Here is a 17,177-nt window from a genome sequence, read left to right as displayed (position 1 = left end):
TTTCCCCAAGGCATTAGGAGAAATCTGGACAGATGAATCAAAGGGAAAATCCTGAAGACTATCACGAAGAAACATACACTGCAGGTAAAATGATCTGCTCGTTATTTGAGAGGTTCTTGCAATCAAGTGTAAAAAAAAACGAGGGCGGGAACATTCAGGTTTTATAATATGAACAGAAGCTAATGAGCAAAATCGTTGTCTTTCTCAAGCTCTTTCATTCCAGTAAAAACAAACCTACCTGTAGCAGTCTACGGGCAGACTGTGCATCATCAAAGACGTTCATCACGTAGTCTGTGTAAGTATCTACATCTGGTTCTATACCAAGCTCGTGTAGAGTTTTCATGACTTCAATAGTTCCTACAAAAATAAAAAAACAAAAATTAAAAATCAGATTTGATGCATTTTTCTAAGCCCTGTCACTTTTAAGACTGAATTACAAGACAGGAAAAGGGACGTGTACACTGTTAATTAGAATGAACACCTATGCAGCCTGGTCTTTTTCCAATCAACTGGACTAAATGTGCACCCGCTACGGCCAGAAGCGATGGGCAATTGAACCTTATTAGGTCTCGACCTAAAGCATTGCTTTAGCAATGCTTGTTTGTCGAGATTTCTAGTAAGCGGTCCGAAAAGTCTGCCAAAACGGCAGATTAGCCACAGTTCATGTGATCTATGCGCGTGCACAAACCAGCCATGTCACAAACCACCATTTGTCTGTGCCTCGCATCAGACTTCAAAGGCTGCTGCTCCTCGCTCCCCCCATCAGATGTTCTTACGCGCTACATCCCTTTCCTTCACACTCTGTCACATCCTTAGCTGAGCTTCACCTCACCCCTTCCTCTGCCCTGCCCCACCCACCTCCTCTGCCCACCCTGCCCACTTCCCTCCCTAAAATGTCTTCCTAGCTCCCCGTTTCCTCTCTCGCTCCCTTGTTTAATATTGCCCTCCCACACAATAGCAGCATTTCCCTGGTTGCTTTCCACCGTCGCTGCTTCCGCCCGGTCACCACCCTCCTACATAAACACGACATTTCACTTATTAGATAGGCCCCAACACAAATGCTGTGTTCTGACGCGCTGAAATCTCAGAACACACGGAGTGAGCCTGTTTGTCAACAGTTCTGCTGTGAACCTTGCCTCAGTTTCTGTCCACTTCATTTCTTCCGTTTTCTGCTTACTGCCTCTGAGCTCCAACACTGTAGCAAGATGTCCTCATACTAGTTCCGAGCTGCCTCTCTGCAAGCCCGCAGATGCTTTTTGTTGGGGGAGCCCTACCATGCCTAGAACAATAGCCAGGTAAGTAAGACTTCTAAAAAGGACAAGTTAAGCAGGTCCGATATGCAAGTACAGAAAGTCAGTGTTCAATTCATTTCACACAAAAATGCAAGCTATGTGCAGTGCGTTCTTTAACCCAGCTGACATTCTCAAATCACAGCCCCCTCTCTCACGATGGCGCTCGGGGGGCTGCTAAGTAAGTCTGCTGTAATAGAAGCAAACTGCCCCACTGCAACTAAATACTCCACAGAAGCTGACAAATGTCACATGCGCACAGCCTGGTAGTTGCATTTTGATGGAAACACGCAGCCGTCACCATTCGTGAAAATAAGTTAAGTAAAGCAAATTCAGTGGGTCTGCAAACATCCACATTCACTTTTTGAGGCAAGCAACTTGCCCTCTACGGATTACTTCCTTATTTCACGGTTGACTCTTTTCCTTCACTCTTCAGTGTCACACAGGGGCTGCACTGCACTAGCCGTACTGCACCATGTCTGAGATCTGTCAGCTGCAGCTGAATCATTGTGGTGTCAACTCCACCCTCCAACTCCACCCTCCATCACTCAGAAAACCACCACATCACTCGGGGACACCACCACATCACTCGGGGGCACCACCACAGTACTCGGTGACCCCACCACAGTACTCGGTGACCCCACCACATCACTCGGTGACACCGCCACATCACTCGGGGACACCGCCACATCACTCGGGGGCACCGCCACATCACTCGGGGGCACCGCCACATCACTCGGGGGCACCGCCACATCACTCAGGGGCACCGCCACATCACTCAGGGGCACCGCCACATCACTCAGGGGCACCGCCACATCACTCAGGGGCACCGCCACATCACTCAGGGGCACCGCCACATCACTCAGGGGCACCGCCACATCACTCGGGGGCACCGCCACATCACTCGGGGGCACCACCACATCACTCGGGGATAACACCACATCACTCGGGGGACACCACCACATCACTCGGGGGACACCACCACATCACTCTGGGACACCACCACATCACTCGGGACACCACCACATCACTCGGGACACCACCACATCACTCGGGGACACCACCATATTACTTTGGGACACCACCACATCACTCTCATACACCACCACATCACTCTAATACACCACCACATCACTCAGCCCAACCACATCATCACTCAGCACCACAACAGCACTGTCCTTGCTTGCTACCAACAAGCATTGCCATAGCCAATAGGACTCGCATTAGGAAAGTGTAAGCTATTGGCTTTGTGAATAACAATGCTATTAATTTATATATTTTCAAAGCCAACACATTACAAAAATGTGTCATTTACAATACCAATAGCTCACACTTTCCTAATGCGAGACCTATTGCATTGCAAATGCTCGTTTAATTGGTTTTTAACAGCGTGAGGATACATTATCAGAGTCCCTGTGCTTCCCTTCAGCTTTGTCTGACAGATGAGACGTCTGCCCTCCACCCACCCCCTGCTCACACACAAACACAAACACACACTGCCGCTACCACACTACACATTGAAAATAAAAAATATCAGTGTGGTGCCGAGACACTGGGATGGGAAGTAACGAGGCAGGATTTGCCCAATTTCAGGCATAGCGCACAAAATAAAACACGTCTCTGCAAGGTCACCAAAGCCTCTGAACCAAAACAGTACAGTTTACTTTATGAAACCACCCTATTAAAAACAGATATGACTGAAAAACTCAAAGTGGGAGAAGACGCAACTGAGGAACGGCACAATAAGGACAAGCTTTCTTGGCAGCGCCGCGCGGGTAGCCGCGTCGCTCCTTGCTGGCTCTGAACGCATTTGTCACCCGCTGCAGGGCATTCGTCCACAGTAGCATATGCTTCCCTTCCAAGCTGCCACTCAGAAGCCTTACTTTTAATTTGCAAAGTTTGCCCAAAGTCCCCCTTGTTGCCCTGGAGTGCCACCTATGGAAAAGTGACACTTTCATGAATATTTTATGCAGTGCACAATGGTGCAAATAATCAAATGTGAATTCCCTTTGAGCACTTAAAAATACACGCAGGCAAGTCACACTAAATTAAAGTCGCATGATCTCCCCAAGTATGCCTTAAACTAAAAACTGTCCGATTTTGGCCTAGAATCTGTAAAAATGATAAACAGAATTAATTGCGGTAAATCTCACTGGATGCCCCTGTTATTTTGACAGCTAGTTTCAACGTTACTTCGGCAAGATTCTGTCTCGGGAAACATTTAGAGAGACCAGCCAACGTTATAACCGAAGCCTTTCAGGCGTGAAATATAGTTTAGACTAACAGAGCAGCAAGGCGGTCTTTCAAACGGGGAGACGCTTCTGTTACATTTGCTGGGCAAATGTGAGCATGCTCTACGCGTTGAGTGCAGGGACCTACATTTCAGCCACCAATGCAGAGAAGGAACAATATGGCATTTAGATATCGGGAGCACTGTACAATAGCAGAAGTCTAGCACAAGCTTCTTTAAATTGTATTCCCTGTCGCATTGGCTAAGATCATGCAATTCGGCGCCACTGATGAACAATGCAGTGCTCCATGAAAGATACATGAATCTCTATAAAGACCTGTGAACCCACCCCTGGGTCAAAAAGACAAGCAAGGGGGCGCTGAAACGGACACCATTGCCAAAGTACAGAGAATGGGAGGGAAAAGCATAGGTTTGTGTATTTTCAATGTGTGCTCCATAGCAGGTAGGGGGCACACCACCACACAATAAGAAATAGAAGAAGGGAATCCTTAGATTGATGATGAATACGATAAAACTTCGGAGTTAGTTGGTATATTGGGCGACAGGGGCTTTACTGGTGAGTATACTTCAATTAGTTTATATTCGCGCCCTGGCCGTCCCTTTTGTCCGAATTCTTCATTCCAACACACTGTTCCCAACAAAAGATAGTTTGACGCACGTAACAGAATACTAATGGAATGCCATAGAGTTACACTTTCACAGATGCATCCGTGGAAGAAAGGGGATCCTTTGGGACCCCAGGGCATCATGTGCCCCGGGCGGACCTCGAAGCACTTTGCATATCATCTGGAAGAGGCATAAGGTAAACAGGGAAGCAAAATACGGACGCGACTGCCGAGGTCCCGTAGAAGCAGCCGAAATGTTTTATGAACTCACCCCAGCGCGCCCTGGACATCTTAGATAAATACATTATTGATTTTTCGATGCTGTCTGACAAAGGATGAGCGCGGAACGAGAACCACGGACTCAACTGAGGCCAGTGCAGTGGGGCGGAGAGGGTCTTTTGGGGTCCCCAATCAACTCTTTGCACTGCGACAGTTTTGGGGGGCCCGCCCCCTCGCCACATTTTATAGGCGGGTCCTACATCTTTCGTTTCGCCACTGGCGAGGAACGTGGCATTTTAGCTCTAATGTTTCGAACACAAGCTCAGAATACAGTCCCAAATTGAAAGCAACACCATTTCAATAGTCGGTGTTAGACCGGACTCCTCCTAGCGTGGTGCTGGCAAGAGAACCCACTTGCCAGGCCCAAACCTTCCCTTTTACTAAAGGTCAGGCACTCCTAAGGTAGGCCCAAGGTAGCCCCATGGGTAGGGTGCAATGTATTTACAGGGTAGGACATGCCTTGGTAGTGAAATACTGCTAATTTCGTTTTCGCTACAGCAAGGCCCATCTCTCCCATAGCATTGGAGCTGCCTTGTAACATCTTACAAGGGTATCTTCCAATTGAGAGCAGATAGAAAATAAGAGCTTGGAGTCCCTGGACTCCCAATTTAAAAATACATCTTTTAGTGAAGGTGTCTTTTAAATTGCAGGTCTGAAAATGGCACTTATAGAAAATTGGCATTTTCTTACTTTGACAATTCTGGGCCTTTGCCCGTCTCTAAATACACGCCTGGGTCAGATGACAGGTGGGATGTTTGTGCATCCACTCTAGACAGTCACACACTGGGAGATGTTGTGCCCGGCATATCCGGATGGTCCATTACCAGGCTGAGGGGTCTTCCGGAGCTAGAATAGTGGGAGGAGCTGACAAGGACACCTGCTGTGCCTGTTATCAAATAAAGAAGCTTCCACCCCCTGTAGTGTGTCTGGAGCCAGGGCAGGGTCTTGTGCGCTACAAAGACTTTTCTTTGAAGTTTGTCTACTTTAAAGGCAGAATACTGGACCTGTGACCCTATTACTTGGAACACTTCTGGATTGAGGACTTTCTGCCAGGAAGAAGAGCCATGTTGCTGTCAGGACGGACTACCACTTTGCTGTTTGCTTTGCTTTGTTGGCCTGCAGCTTAATGCTTCTGTCCAGAAAGTGAAAGGACTAGACTTTGCTTTCTACATCCTGCTTTCTAAGGTTCTACAAGAGCTTGAGTTGAGCTTGACTCCTGTTTGAAGTCTCAGGGCCATTAAAGATCTCACCTGCAGCATCTGGGTTTTCCGGCTGAGAGCCCCACTCTGCCAAGTGGTGCAACTTCAGTACCTGGGCCCTTGGAAGCAAGTATGCTGTGTTCACCAAGAAGAAACCAACACATCGACTTATGAGTGTGACTTTGGAGCCGGCGCCACTCCCTGTGCCACCGAAGAACTGCCACAGAAGGTGTCCCGAGTAGCGTGCCACTGAAGTCTGTGGCGCACGTCTCCAACTGCGCCACCGCACCGGTGGCCCCGTGCTGTGACATCAACACTGCGTGGTTTGACTCTCGATACTTCATCAACCCCGCACTGCCAGCAGAACCGATGCCTCACCACCAACGCTGCATCACCTCCCTTGTGCCTTGCAATGTCCAAGGCGTCATTGGCAGAAACGGACGCCTTACCTGTGTCAGTGATGCACTGACAGTGGGGAACTGATGCCGCACCGGTCTCAGTGACTCCTCACTTCCCCGGCACCTTGCAACATCTTTGTTTTGTCATCGTTACAAAGGTACTGTAACCAGGGTCTGTACGACTCAGTCACCGGCCTGCGCTCCATCGGGAGCGGCAATGAACTTAGAGATTTGACTATGTAAACCAAGTGGCTATTGCACTAGCTGGAGTTGTGTTTCTAAGTGCTATACCTGCATTTAATCTTTGTAACTCGTATCTTGAGTTCTGAAGGTTGGATTTTTGTTGTTTTGGTCTTGTGCATTAGTGGGTATTTTTCTAAAGTGCGTTTGTGTGTGTTGTATGGCGCGTGGCATGGGAGTGTGAATGTGCTTGACATATTGCCTCTGAGATAAGCCTGACTGCTCTTGCCAAGCTAACAAGGGAGTCAGCACGGGTTATTCTGAGGGTGTAACCAACTTACTCGGCCTAGAGTGACGGTCCCTACTTGGACAGGGTGCGAACCCCCACCAAGAAACCCCATTTCAAATGGTGATCAGCAGTTAGGACAAGACTTGTATTTCTGCATTACATAGTGATGATTGATGTACACTACTTCCATATTGCAGACAGTAACACCCCAGCGTACTATTTATGCTTTTCTCTGTTTTTGCCACTTTTTAGATTTCACCACAATGATGTCTCAGTCTGGAGAGCCAACAGCTGTACCTGCAGATTTGGTATTTGAGAAGGGGGGGTGGAGGGGGGTTGGAGACGTACACAGTGCCTTAGCTCAAAAAGTTCTGCATGTACTCCAAATGCCCTTTTAAAAACCTCACTAGAAAGGAGAAGCTGCAAAAGGCACTGAGGGCCTGGCTAGCAGCAAAGGAGTCTGTTGAGCACACACACAGATTGAGAATGCTATTGTGGAAATGGAGGAATAGTGCCTGCATGGTGGGTTTGTGGTACAACAGAGCTGGATCAGCCTAGAGGTGGGTCCAGCACAGATGGTGGCAGCATATGCTCAGTGCAGTCTGAGGGGAAGGTGCGCATACCCAAGGGTTTAGTGAATGATTATACCAAGAAGGATGACATGGGTTTCGGGGCTATGAAGCAGCTTTACACAGGAGCATGGTCCCTGATAAAGATTGGGGGACAGATTTGTGGAAGCACTTTGAAGTGGAGGGACACCCAGTTGGACTTGGGTACCACGGAGCATCTCATCAACTCCAACATGGAGGCGACACTGATCAAGGGATCTGGTCTTACTCCAGAGAGGTACAGGGACAAGTAAGGAAGTTTAGGCTTGATTCACAAACACAGCTTGAATGTATTCTTTCTGCAGAGCACTAGATGGTTGGGTGAATGGCAGTGAGGCAACAGATTTTTAGGGGATATACAATTTGATTGTATGAGCACACTTGTCTAGTCTGTTCTCCAGAGCTGCACCAGTACTTGATTGACAGTAAGCTTACAGACCCCAGGAAGATTGCTCAGGAGGCAGATTGCTAGCTCAGCACCAGAGTGCACAAGAGAATGTAGGTGGGAGGCTCATCCAAGAGTGGGAAGGGTCTTCAACAGAAGAAGGGGGGGACAAAACCAATAAGAATAAGGAGTTCTCTAAAGGACCCCAAATTAGTTCCATTAGTTCCTGGGGTAAGGATTCCCAACCCCCTGTTGAGAAGAAGAGTTGGTTCCCGGCAGGAAGTCTGCAAGGAAAATACCCCATAAGTCTTTTGCATGTAATCATGAAGGGCATTTCAAGGGGGATCACAATTGTGCCAAGAAGGCACAGCTTCCCACTGGTGGGCAGTCACAGGGGACAGTGAGTGTAGAGATTGGGCAGGATTTGGTCCCACTTAGTGGTGGGGAGCCAACTGAGATGACCTTAGTCTCCCCGTGTAAGGGTGAAGAGTTCCAGAGGACCCACCTGCCTGATAACACTAAGAAGTACAGCCAGAGGGTGACCATCAATGGGTGGCGGGTGGAGGATCTGAGACACAGGACCCAGTATGACAACGGTCCGCTGGTGTCTAAAGAGCAGGTAGTCCCTAATGTGGTCCACCACGTAGTTGATGTAGATAACAGTGAGTGCCAGTGTATGGCAGCTATGATTCCCTTTGAGTGGGGGGTGTCGGCTTCTTTGAGGATAGCTGTGAGTCCATCCATGCCGGTTGGCTGTCTGTTAGGTATGGATTTAGAGCATAGAGCCTGGAAGGATGCGGGCTCAGGTCGCACTTGGAGATGTGGGGATTGCCATAATGGATGTGTCTGACCGCACGGTCCATGGCAGCCCAAGATGGTGATCAGAAGAACCTAGAGTCTGAAACAGTGGCCAAGGTTTCTGTCAGGAAAAGAAGGGACAAGAGGCGTGGGAAACCCATTCCTGAAAATCACACATTCCAGGAAGAGGCTGAATCTGAGGAAGACTCCCTGGAACCTACAGGGGAAGATAGGACTGAACTGGGGGACCTGCTCGAGATGACCCATTGGCAGCAGGAAGTAGGCCCCACCTGGGAGGAATTCAGCGCAGCACAGAAAGAGTGCCCTACTCTTATGGGTCTTCAGAAACAGGCTGAGGAAGCAGCTGGTAACGCCTCAGGATGTCACCTGATCTACTGGGAAAATGAAGTCCTGTATAGCGAGCCTAAGTTTGCTGAGCCTGGAACAGTCCGTCTGCTGGTGGCACCCCAGCGCTTAAGAGCCTTACTACTGGGTTTGGCTCATGATGTGCCTTTGGCAGGTCATTTGGGGCAGGACAAGACAATTGACAAGCTTGTCACCCACTTTTATTGGTCCCCAATAAAGATAGTGCTCAGATGAGTTCTACACATCCTGTCAAACCTGCCAAGCGAGTAGCAAATCTGGGAAGAGGTTCAAGGCTCCTCTACAACCATTTCTTGCTGTGAGCACCCCTTTTGAGCAGGTAGGCAATGACATTGTGGGGCCTCTGGATCCCAAGACAGACATGGGCAACAGGTTCATCCTAGTCTTGGTGGACCATGCCACCCTCTACCTGGAAGCAAGCTATCCGAGGACGGTTACTGTGCCTACAGTTGCCAGGGCACTGATGGGGTTCTTTACCTGTGTGGGATTCCCCAAGAAGGTGGTGTCCGACCGAGGTACCAAACTCATGTCTTTGAACATAAAGGCCATGTGGAAGGCGTATAGTGTTACCTGCAAGCTCACCACCCCTTACCATCCCCAAAGCAACGGGTTGGTTGAAAGGTTCAACCATAACATGAAGGGCATGATTATGGGTCTCTCAGAACCCATGAGGCATAAATGGGACATTCTCTTATCATGCCTTCTTTTGCCTACAGGGAGATACTACTCAAGGGAGTTGGCTTCAGCCCTTTTTGAACTTCTGTATGGGCATCCCATGAGATAACCTCTCAGTTTGATAAAGGAGGGCTGGGAGTAAACTCCTAGGAAGCCACCCCATGATGTATTTAGTTACATGCTGGCCTTCCGGTACCAGACAGCCCGCTTCTGGAAACTCGCTCAGGAGAACCTGGAAGATATGAAATATTGGTATGACCAGAATACCACTGACTGAGTTTAAGCATGGCCAGAAAGTGTGGGTGGTGTCACATACAGCCCTGTACACTGATCTGGGACATTTGAGGTGAAGGAGTGATGTCACCTACCTGGTGGACATGCAGACTCCTAGGAACCATTTGAGGATCCTACACGTGAACAGCCACTAACCACATTTCGAGAGGTCTGAGCTGAAGATACTCTTGGTCACAGATGATGGGGTGGAAGAGGAGAGTGAACCTCTCCCCGACCTCTCGTCTTGCAAAGAGCAGGATGAGTCAGTAGAGGGTGTTATCCTCTCCCCTAAGAAAGACTGTCACCATCTAATGGCTAGAAACAACCCTCTCCATCCACAACTCAAAGTAGCAGACTAAAATCAAAATTAGAAACTGGAACCACTCAAGAACTGAATTCTAGATCAAAATGAAGTTTACATAGTTACCAGAATAATTAATAAGAGCATTACAGAGAGACATGCATAATTTACCATGAAGGCTATGATACAGAATCACTTATAACAGAAACCAGTTTTAGTCCCTAAATTGTCTCTAAATTCTAAGTGTCAAACTCAAAGAGTAGAGAAATTAACCTAAATTAGGAAATCTCAAAAACGATAGGACAGAGTTTCTGGAGGGAAATGGAAAGTTGCACCCGATCTATTAAAACCAGTGGTTTATGTACACAATTTATGCCTTTCTCTTTTTATTCTATGAAAGGAGGCTAGTTTACCCATTGTCGTCCACATTACTGTCCCACAAAACAGAACTCCCACTCTGATCCACAACTACAAATCACACTGTCAGCTGAAGCCAGCACTTGGCGCGTTTTGAGGGCAGCACAGCTCTTAGGCACACTTATTGCGCACTTCAACTATCCCACTGGAACCCCACCCCTATGCTTGCACCTGTGCTGTGAACTGCGCCTTCTGCTGCTCAGCAGCCAGCATGGACTGCAACTCAGGGTTGACCTCTTTGGAGCTGCTGGGGAATTCTCATCCATCCTGCCCAGTGACAACAGCTAATTCATAAATACAACCTTCACCTGCCACTGCTACAGCCACTGAAAAACCTCAATTGTACACACCCTGGCCTTCTCTTTTAATACACATGCACAGCGGCCATTTTGGAACGGGTAGTATTTGTGAAATATTGGGTGGAAGCCATGTACGGTACGTCACGGTGCACACATCCCAAAGTACCTTCTTGTAATAACTGAAATCGTCATCTTGGATTAGGTTATGTTTTCTAAGTAATGCTTACTTTGCATCAAAGCATCTTTAGCCGCTGCCATACACTGATCACCCATAAAGCAATGCTGCGAGAACACATAGAATTCTTGTTTGGCGGCCATGTAAGGAGTGTGAGAAAAGGCGGATGCAACGGATGTGAAGCCAGCCACTATTAAAGCCATCTGTCAAACTTTAGGGCCCGCCCCTGTCATTTACTTCCAGGTGGAACAGGTAACCTTAGCGGTCTCTTCTCCCATCATGGAGGCGCTGCTGAGATTGAGCTGTTCTGTGTGTGTGAAAGTTCAGTGGCTTACGTCTCAGCATATTTGTGGAATTGACTTTGTAAAGGCGGTCAGGGTGTAAGTGTAATGGCTGTTGCAGTCCAGTGACTGTCAACCCAAGTCTATGAATCCGAGGGGAATTCCCATAAGCACTCTATATCAAGCGAAGTTAGCTGACAATCCTAAAAATTAATACATTTGTATGACCTTTATTACCCCTGAGAAGGCTTTGAAGCGCTTCTCGGCGAGTAGCAATTAATAACAAAATGAATGCAAAATTGATAAATGGCTGGAATACCATTATACAAAAAGTGTGTTAAACAGCTCGTTTATCGCAAGTGCTTTTTATAAAACACAAAAATTGGTTTAAATCGCACAGTATGTAACCTAATACTTAAACTAGTGTGTAGGTTGGAGAAAGGGCATTGATTCTGTCAGAGTAAGATTGCCATTAGATTTCTTGTCGCTGAGGAACTAATTACCCAATCTTTGGCTTTTCTTTTACAATTTATTGTTTTCAGGTATGTTAAATTCCATTAATTGCTAACTCCTGAACTAAAAGTTACAAAATAGACTAAATTATAAAATGAAAATTCAGATTTTGAATGCTGCGTTCTTGTCAAATGAAGTCCCTCGTTAATCCTACAGCAAACAAGACTTTCTATTCTACCCACTGTTGGTTTAGCAGAATGCTAGCTATATATTCCCCCATGGCCGACTGAAGGAGAAATCAAAGGCGCAGATGGTGACGGGCGATATGAATAATGTCACTAAGGGTGATCAGGCAGGAGTGGAGCCATATCAAAGGACATTTCCTTCCCGAGACTGAAAATGCATAACTGCAGCTTCGGTGCACCTTTTGTCCCCCCACATTTCCGTTTAAACCCAGCAATGGAACAGTGCATGGGAAAGAGTCACCAACAGGCTGCATGGCTTAGGTGTTTTTTCCAGTGGGTTGAAGAGGATGTGGGGAGTATCCAAAGAGCTTTTGCAACCAAGAAGACTAAGACTACTCAGAGATGGTGACTAACTAGGGGCATTTCCATATTTTGTTGGCACAAAATTTCATTAGTTGCCTCCTCCTCCTCCTGCTGGTACACCCCTCGCACTCCTTTTCCTCATTAAAATCACCATTGTCTAACTCACACTGGTGCTGTTTTTGTCCTCCTACGCCTGCTTCTGATATTCCTCTTCCTAGGCCTGTTCTTGACTTTCCAACTGGAGCCAGTGCAAGACCTTTTGCTTGGTGTACATTGACCTGAGCCTCCTTGCCCCTTCATACTTCTGGTCCTCCTTTGGGTTGTGTTTGTTTTCCTTCAGCTAACTAATCCTCATTCCACTGGCCCTCTTCCTTCTGCAACTCGTCATCCGTGCTCTCATCCTCCTCCTGTCCTCCACTCCTGATCTAGGTATTCTTAATAATTTTCCTGGTCTGTGCCCTTGCCCTGATGCTCACAATCCTCTTGCTACCCATCATCTAGGTCCTTCTTTGACTTGGACGTACTGGTCTTGAGAATCCTCCAAGTCCTGGTCTGCTGCTCTATACTCCTGACCCAGGTCTATTAATGCTCCTCTTTTTGCTTCTGTGCCTTATAGCCCTAATCCTAAGAATGTCCGTCCTTGTAGTCATTCATCTCACCCTCAGTCTTTGTCATTCTTCTCCTGTTCCTGCTAATACTGATCAACCTGGCTTTGTTCCCCATGGTCTTTATTGTCTTGTTCTCAGGGTAATAGCTTCTTAAAGGAGGCATCACTTTCCTGTCACAGATGCCACATTTATGCATAACTAGTAGCACACGCCTTCAAGTTTAACAATGGTGGCTGCACTTTTCTTTCCCCCGCCACTCTTAAACATGAAGACGCTGTGCTGCACTGCTTACGAAAAACTTACAATATTGGAAAAAAACAGAGGTTAGCTCACCTAACTCTATTTTTTAAATATTGACATTTTTTAGGTTTTTGCTTTGCTCCAGACCTTCACTCAGGAACTAAGCGTTGCATCACCAGCTCCTCCACCAAACCTGTTTAGCAGCACACAGTTTCACCCTGCACTGGATGCCCCTACCGCTCTCCACAACTTCTGCTCAATAGCAGACCCCCACCACCAGTGAGACCAGGTTCCGGGCGAGAGGCCTCCAACCCGAACAGCACACCTGCCATCCCAGTTGCGCCTCGGGAAGCTGGTGCAAATAATTACCTACAGGAGCTAGGAGATCTAGAGAAGAAATTAAGATAGTTGGTCAGTAAACCAAGAGAAAGGGCTTGCAGCAGTTGCTGGTGAGCTGAACAGTGCCCCCTGCCCGCAGACCATCGCGGAGAACATCTCACTAAAGGCAAGGAGGTAGGGCAGGCATATGGGAACTGCAGAGCGACACAGCAGGGGCCCCAAGTAGAGTGTTCACCACACACTATGCCATCACAGACATCTTTAAGAATGCTGGGCTTTCATGTGAAAATCTAATGCATGCCGGATTTTGTAGTCTTGGTTTTCTTCCTCGGAGATAACACAGCAGATACTTACTTGAAAGTTAAACGCCCAGGAGTGGAAACAGTGCCGGTGATGATAGTCACCCTAGTGCCATGGGCCGTCCATCACCCCCCCCTTTTGTACCGCTTTGGCCGTCATAAGTGTGGCAGGGTATGCTCAGACGCGAGTCCCTTGCTCCCTTTGCCACTGGATTCAAGCAAGCCGGGCTGAAGACGGCTGTAATGCCAGAAACCGGTCCTCGGAAGCTTGTTTCCGGTCCAGGGAAGGCATGGCTTGGCAGTTCGGGCTGGACTGTTCCCATGAGGCACAGGGTCAGACTGATTTGCATATAGCCATGTCTGAACTGGGGTGGCAGAGTGGGCTAAAGAACGGTGATGGATTCAACCCAGATCTTTTGACTGGGTGTGAGTGTTTGATTGGTCAGATGCTCCGTCCATCACCACCCCCTTTTATGGGCCTTAAAAACGGCAAGAAAAACATGACACCTGCCTGATTGTGTGAAAACTTCACCTAATGTCTTCACTGACGCTGCTACTGGGTCTCGCTGTGACCATCTAGTGCATTGTGGGTTCTGTAATCTTCATTGTTTCAGCTGAACTAGCTCAGCCAGTAGGTCTTGATGAAACGTGTCTCTGAGGACATGCAATGAGTAGGCTGCTTGTCCCACCTACGGGTAGTTAAACCGTGCCACTGCCAAACATTTGGGCCCTGGTGCCCCTACATCTGCTTCACCAATGATAGTATTTCCCTGTAAATCAATGTAGATGGGAAGGACCACAGGCAATAGTTCTGTGGCCCTAATACAACGAGAGAGGCTGGGCCTCCTACCCCTAATTTGGAAGTAACTAAACAGCCACTAACTGGGGTGCTGTAGGCTTTTGCACTGCACTACTAATAGAACCGCCACTGGAACACAGTCTCTAATAACTGCACAGAACAAGAACCAGCTGATCGGACATTGCCAAGCTTGTGCAGTGGTTAATTTGTTTGTTGCAAGCACAAGCCACAAAATAACAAGCATTTGCAATGCAATAGGTCTCGCATTACTGAAATTTTGAGCTATTGCAGTTGCAAATAATGCAACACCAATAGCTCAAACTTTCAGTAATGCGAGACCTACTGCATTGCAAATGCTTGTGGAAATGATATGGACAGCTAACCGGCTACATATCTCTTCACATTTGGTTATGTCATGGGTGCTCCTGGGACTCAGTTAAATGGGAAAAGAAGTATTGCCTCCCACACCATAATGGATATCTAGTAAACAGATTGCCAACACTTACTGAATGAAGAGCACATGTGCAAATAGCCGATTCTCTAAGTCAGTCTCACATGTACAGTTTAACTATCTTCTATCAGAGGAACGCTGCACTCCATTCAAGAGCTTGTGACACAGACTGCAACTAGCAGTGTCAGAGGGAACACTTGCCTAACCAGAAGCCAGACACCTCATCAGCATGCTGCTCTTGATTGAAAAACAGTGGCATCAGGATTGGCTAGCACTAGCAGATGTGCTTGTGCACATAGACAATATGAATGAGAATGTGAGGTTAGCAGGGCTAATAAAACAAGCCAATCATCCTGGAACTGTATTTCAAAGTCCCAAGATGACTGGATAGGTTTTATTGATCATTAGGTCATTCAAAGCAGGCTAGGGTAACAAAATATGCTCTGGTGCAACATTTACTTCCAGAAACGCACACAGTACCAGCTAATTTCTTGTCTTCTGTGTGATGTTCGGCAGCGATGACTTCTCCTGGGACACCTCCTGGTGGACTACCCAACTTGGGTCCACTCCAATAACAGCCAGGAACCACAGCATCATCCTAGACTCCAAACTCAACATGAGGTCCCAAGTCAATGCTGTATCATCCTCCTGCTTCTACATCCTGTGCCTGCTACACAAGATCTTCAAGTGGCTTCCCCAAAACACAAGCCACCCCTTCACCCATGCCCTTGCTCGCATAGTTTTGCTATTTGGTATTCCGTGGGGCACCCCCAAAACTCTTGAGACTGTGGAATTCATGGGTAGAGCTGCTCAAAGCGCCCATTTGCTCTACGTTTTTGACATAAAGCAACGCAACACGTATTCTCGTGCTCAAAATCATGCACGAATTACACCATGAGGAAAATATCTGCCAGAGGATGCAGCCGCAGTCACTGGCGCTCTTGCAATTGCTGTCTTCAGAAAAGAAGGCACCGGATTTTGCAGGCACGGCCTAAAGAAGCATTATCAGTCGACAAGTCTCCTGAGCGCTCACGGTCATCCGGTAAACTTCGCCAGCATTAGCAGGCGCTCAGCAAGACCCATCACGCTTGTCAGCACATGCAAAAACCCGAATTGAGCGTGCAAACCTAATATAAATTCCGCTACGAGGTGGAATGCGGAAGTTACCAGCAACTCCACGTTCTCCGAAGAATGTGGAATCCGCTAATTCCACAAGCGGAGAAGAATTTTACACTCAGACTCACTTGTCACCAGTCCACTGGACTACGGAAAAGCACTCTATGCTGGAATAGAGTCCCAACTCGTTCATGCACTGCAGACCATTCAGAACACCCCAGCAAGACTGGTCCTTGATTTTATGCATCACAACCCTATCAGTCCCCACCTCAGAGAACTCAAATGGCTCCCAGTAGTCAAGAGATACCAATTCAAGCTCCTCACCAGCGTGTAGAAGGCACTGCATGACTCCGGATCAACCACCACCTGAGATATCACTAACCCGCTAGACACTTTCGTCTGCCTCTCTCGCACTGCCCCACACCCCCTGCAAACACCGCAGCAGAACAGGAGGACTCTCCTTCTCATACCTTGCACCCAGGGCCTAGAACGGCATCTCCCTGCAGCTCAGGATCTCCCCTATTCTTCAGGAATTCCAAAAGACGCTGAAAAACTGCCGACTCTGGACCCTGCTAGCACTGGGATACCCTCACGGGTGACAAGTCACGCTCTGCAAGTCCACTGATTGATTGATTAGGGTTCTGCAATCTATTTTTTTGACAATGCTCAGTTTTTTTTTATTGGGGTACTTCAGATCACAATGTCTCTTCACCAGCAACAATCTGCAATGACCCCTGACATATTCTGAACAAAAAGTATTCAAGTTTGGCATTTACATCCTCTGTACACTAATTGCAGATATTCTACTTCTACTATGATATCCTTTATCAAGTATATGTGGTCTCTGTGTCTGTGCCTCTTTCTGAAACCACAAACAAGGGTTTAGAGGGAACAGTGCTATTCCTTATATAATGCTGGCTCTGGCAAATGGTGGCATCCATGGCATCATAGTACTCACGCCTTGTAAGGTGTGAGCCCTTCCCAAGCAACAGCCACAGCGCTTGGACAGGGTGAACCTCAAAATTCACTAAATTTACCTGTGCTTAACCCTGGTAACTCAGCACAAAAGTAGTCAGGCTTAACTTAGATGCAATATGAAACTTATTTGTACAGCACGCCACCAGTAAGTAATAAAGTGAACACACAACACAAGAAAAATCCCAATTTAGAACAATAGAGTAAAATGTTATAATTATTTGACATCAAAACGACAAAAATCCAATTGGTAAAACTGTAGA

General features: G+C 47.4%; 1 protein-coding gene across 1 annotated transcript in view; it reads right to left on the bottom strand.

The window, feature by feature from the left end:
* The window catches only part of LRPPRC (leucine rich pentatricopeptide repeat containing), an 848,306-nt gene that overhangs the window by 676,891 nt on the left and 154,238 nt on the right, over positions 1-17,177 (bottom strand). The window contains exon 12 of the mRNA XM_078649683.1: positions 239-357. Within this exon, the coding sequence (XP_078505809.1) occupies positions 239-357 (119 nt within the window). The remainder of the gene's footprint in view (positions 1-238; positions 358-17,177) is intronic.

Source organism: Lissotriton helveticus, chromosome 6 (genome assembly GCF_964261635.1).
Source record: "Lissotriton helveticus chromosome 6, aLisHel1.1, whole genome shotgun sequence".
NCBI classification, from domain to species: domain Eukaryota; kingdom Metazoa; phylum Chordata; class Amphibia; order Caudata; family Salamandridae; genus Lissotriton; species Lissotriton helveticus.
This window is presented reverse-complemented; position numbering and strand designations above follow the sequence as displayed.